The 4075-nt window shown below is 35.6% G+C and overlaps 1 protein-coding gene across 1 annotated transcript; it reads right to left on the bottom strand.

Annotated features, from left to right (window-relative positions):
- Positions 1–1756: 1756 nt before the first annotated feature.
- On the bottom strand, positions 1757–2788 carry LOC149880995 (uncharacterized). The gene has a single exon (XM_090067914.1). The coding sequence runs from the start codon at positions 2786–2788 to the stop codon at positions 1757–1759; it is 1032 nt and encodes a 343-aa protein (XP_089924040.1).
- Positions 2789–4075: the final 1287 nt, after the last annotated feature.

The following is a 4075-nucleotide window of genomic DNA, read 5'->3' on the forward strand; positions in this document are numbered from 1 at the left end:
ACAAGCGATTTGATAGACTTTATTTTTTCATCGATTTTGGCCGCTGCTTTGCTTACCTGATTCTTGACTACTTCAGGAACGTAAGGCTCCACCCATTCTTTAACATCATTAAACTTAGTTTTAACATACGACGCCACACTTTTTACAGCCGACGTCAGACTTGAAAAAAATGAAGGTCTAGGTGGAATGACTGGTTTTGGTGTTATAGCAGGTGTTAAATCTGAAACAGGTTCGTCAAGGATAGGTCTTTGCAAATGAGCTGGTTTTGGAGCAATAGGAGGCTTTACCACAGGTCTTGGTGGAATGATTGCTGGTTTCGGAGCAATAGGAGGCTTTTGCACTGCGGAAGGAACAATCCTTACTTTTGTTGGCTTTATTGAAACTTTTGTAGGTTTTACAGAAACTTTTACAGCTGGCTGAACAAACCTCACCACAGTAGGTCTACGAAAAGCAGCAGGAGGTTGTAAAACCATTAAAAGATCACCCTTTCTCATTTTAGAATACCCTCTTATTTTTTGCTCTTTAGCAATTTCTTTTAATTCTTTCAACGTTTTGTTTTCCATTTTTTAATAGTGCAAGATTTTTATTTAAGCCATTTTCAATTTTTAAATTTGACATATATCAAATTTAAAATTTTCTACCTCCAGAAATCTCATATTTGTAACCATCTATCACTTTTCCATTTCTGCATTCAAAGTACTGCCAGCTATGTCCTGTCTTTTTATGAGTCTCGTAAGCAGACTTGTACTCAGCCACCTCACCAGTATCCACATGAGTTATTTTCAAATGTAAAGGATTATTTCTAATTAAACCAAGTCTAGCATATTTTGGATCGAGAGGTTTCTTTTCTTTTTTCTCATGTATTCTAGGTCTTCCCACTGGTCTCACCTCTTTTGAGTTTTCCAAAATGACATCTTTATCAATCAAGTTGTTCTCAACAGCAATCATCATGAGCGACATTTTATTGTTTGACGTTTTGGAAACCCCATTTTCTTTCAGCAATTTTTTCAAAAGTTTTCTTGTGTATGTCATCTTTTTTATTTGTAAAGATTTTTTTTAAATCAAATTCGATTTTTTAAAATTTATGTCATTGATGAAAATTATTCTAAAGTTTTCATACACAATGTCATTGGAACCAAGCGAATGATTTAAAATTGCGCTTTTTAGATTTCCAGAAATCTTTTTCTTCTCCTCGAAATCACAATCCAAACCAAGCACATACTTGTCAATCATTCTTAACTTTTCTTCTTTAGGCAAGCCTTTCCAAGTACTGAGATGATCTTTGATTTTCTTTTCCATTCGTGAATATTCAGTCTCACCACTCCATACAAGTCGGTAAAGCTTGTCTCTCTCTCCATCACTGTACTCTTTTGGAATATTAAAATCTCCGTTTTCAGTGACGTAAACAGATTCGCGAAACACACCTGTTTTTCCAAATGCAAGAAGCTCAAGATGTCTTTTTTTATTTATGTCAGTCTCTTTGATACTACATTCTAGAAAAAATGGAAAAAACTGTATCATTTTATTCTTCTTTTAACAGATTTAGATCCTTTTTCGGTCTACCCACAGGTCGATCTTCCTTCACGTCTTTAATCAATATGTTTTTATCAATCAAGTTGTTTTCAATCGCAAGCATCATGAGAGACATTTTATTGTTTGACGTTTTGGAAATTCCGTTTTCTTTCAGCAATTTTTTCAAATCCTTTTTCGTATATCTCATTTTTTATTTAAAAAAAAATATTATTTTGAAAACATTTCAATAAACAACATTCATTCTGCTTCCATCTGATTTAAGTCTGAGCAATTTATCGGAAATGAGAACGGCAAAGGCTTGAGTGTTTGCAGGAACGTTTGCATTGAATGTCGCTTTTATTTGTACATCTATCACTGAAGTTTTTAACCTCTCAGCTTGCTTGCTTACGTCAAAAACAAAAAGAGGACAAATGTATCTATAATTCATAGCAGATATATTGGGTTGAGCTATAATTTCGTTTGTTCCATAAAGTCTATTGTCAAACTTAGAAGCATCTCTATAAGCTCTTGAGTATTTGTTGTTATTAAAGTCTAAATTGTAATCCACAGCGGGATACCTTTCACTGTTTAAAGTGACATATATGTTCTTCAAGTCGCAGTGATTAAAGACTGCAGGATTCTCTGTTTGACTTCCAGATTTATTGGTTTGAAATCCGACAACAACATACCTAGGCCTTTCACTAGCAGATCTTGCGCTTAGCCTCCAACTAAAGTTGTTGGATACAGGAACAGCGATGGTGTCGCATTGTCTAGATCTGAACGAAAATGGAACATCTACTTTTGATTCAATGATTTTGTAAAGATTGTTGCTAGCTGCCACAGAGGGTGTGACATGAGGCATAAACAAAGATAATTTAGTTAGATCTACTTTTCCTGCAGCTGTTGCTTCTGTTCTAAAAATAACATCACTATCGCTTTTTCTCACAAGAGCAAGTGTATGCTTAAATCCATAGAGCACTTTATCGTAATCGTCGCAAAATCCAAAAATGTGTTTTAAAGGGATGCAAAACGAAAACGTTCCTTTTTCTTCAGTTTGCTTGATGATGTAGTCTTGTCTAGCTTTAAATCCAGAGTTGTTGACAAGATCTGCTAAAGCTGTTGTGTCTCTTTGCCACAGCTGATTCATTCCTTCAGACACTGGGAACTCTACTGGATATTTAAGGTATCCAATCATGGTGGTAGCTTGTCCAGGTTCGTAAACGGTCTCCACCTCTTGATTCGACAACTGATAAGAAATCTGACTGAACATAAACATGATACCGTTGTTAACAAGAGTAACGACATCTGCATCAGCGTAGGAAGTTCCATCCGCTTTTAAAAGTCTTCCTTCAACCAAAATGTATGCCTCAGATGGAAGCGTGAACAAATCTTGCTGCTCAATATTGATTCTTATTTCTCCATCCACGTTTAGATTCTTATTCACTGGCTCGTATTCGTGAAACTCGAATCTCTCAATTTCTTCATCCACAATAATCTCTTCTGTAAAATTTAAAACATCGGAATTTGCCATTTTTTATACATCAAAGAAAAAAAATTTTTACATCCTCATGCAATCAAAAGCCCATTTCCTCTTTTTACCAAGTCTTGTATTCTAATCGCGTTGTTCTTCGACAATCCTGATCCAAACATAGAATATTCATCTATAACTGGTGGTGCTGCTACCGCTGCTTTGTTAACAATGCTTGAAATAATTTCCTTGCTTTTAAGACTGAGATCATTCTTTGCAGCTGGCTTTGGAGTTCCAGTCTTGGCATACAATTTCTCAATGGTCTTTTTACCTTTATCAATAGCTACGTCTTTAGCAGTGGAAATAGCTGCAGAAGCCAGCTCTTTTCCTGCAGATTTAGTAGCCATGATGGCTTCTCTTCCAAGTTCAGTTTTTGCAATTTTATTAGCCAAAGTAGATGCCGCTCTTGAAGCGCTTGAAGATGCTGCTCTTCTCAAGAAATTCTTAAGCGTGTCCATGATTCCACTTCCGCCTACAATATGCTTCTTAACATATCTATTTCTATAAACGATCATTTTTTTATTTCCAAAGATTTTTTTATTTCATATCGATATACGCCATCATAGCCTTGTACTCGTCTTTATTAATCCTATTCTGTCTCAACAGCTCATCGCAAATGGAAACAGCTACATTTCTTGACCCTTTATTTCCAGCATGCCATGCAGCGATGCTCAAGTTGAGCTTTTCCACAAGAGCATTTGGATCGCTCGGAAGAATAATCACGCCATTACCTTTTTTGACTTTGGTTTCACTTTTAAATTTTTCCCAAATAGGCTTTATAATCGTGCCGTATTTTTCAGCTCTCGAAGCTCTTGGTTTGTTTGGATTTACATCAGATTCAATAGCTTTAGTTTTAATAAGTATATCTTCATAATTTTCAAGGTCGTCATCAGTGTACTTGGTTTTATCAGGCTTGGATCTTGAGATCAGCTCCCAAAGTCCTATTGTTCCATTATACTTTTCTCCATCAATAATGACATCGTTTTCATCGATGGTTACTTCTTCTTTACCGATATACAATTTTCCACCTTCTGC

This window comes from Hydra viridissima, unplaced genomic scaffold (genome assembly GCF_058129835.1).
Source record: "Hydra viridissima isolate aposymbiotic clone 2 unplaced genomic scaffold, HvirCarnegie_v1 scaffold_12, whole genome shotgun sequence".
In the NCBI taxonomy this organism is placed as follows: Eukaryota; Metazoa; Cnidaria; class Hydrozoa; order Anthoathecata; family Hydridae; genus Hydra; species Hydra viridissima.

What these genes read in the sequence shown, in the direction of transcription:
- LOC149880995 (XM_090067914.1), bottom strand. Translation starts at nt 2,788, where the DNA reads ATGTTTATGTTCAGTCAGATTTCTTATCAGTTGTCGAATCAAGAGGTG.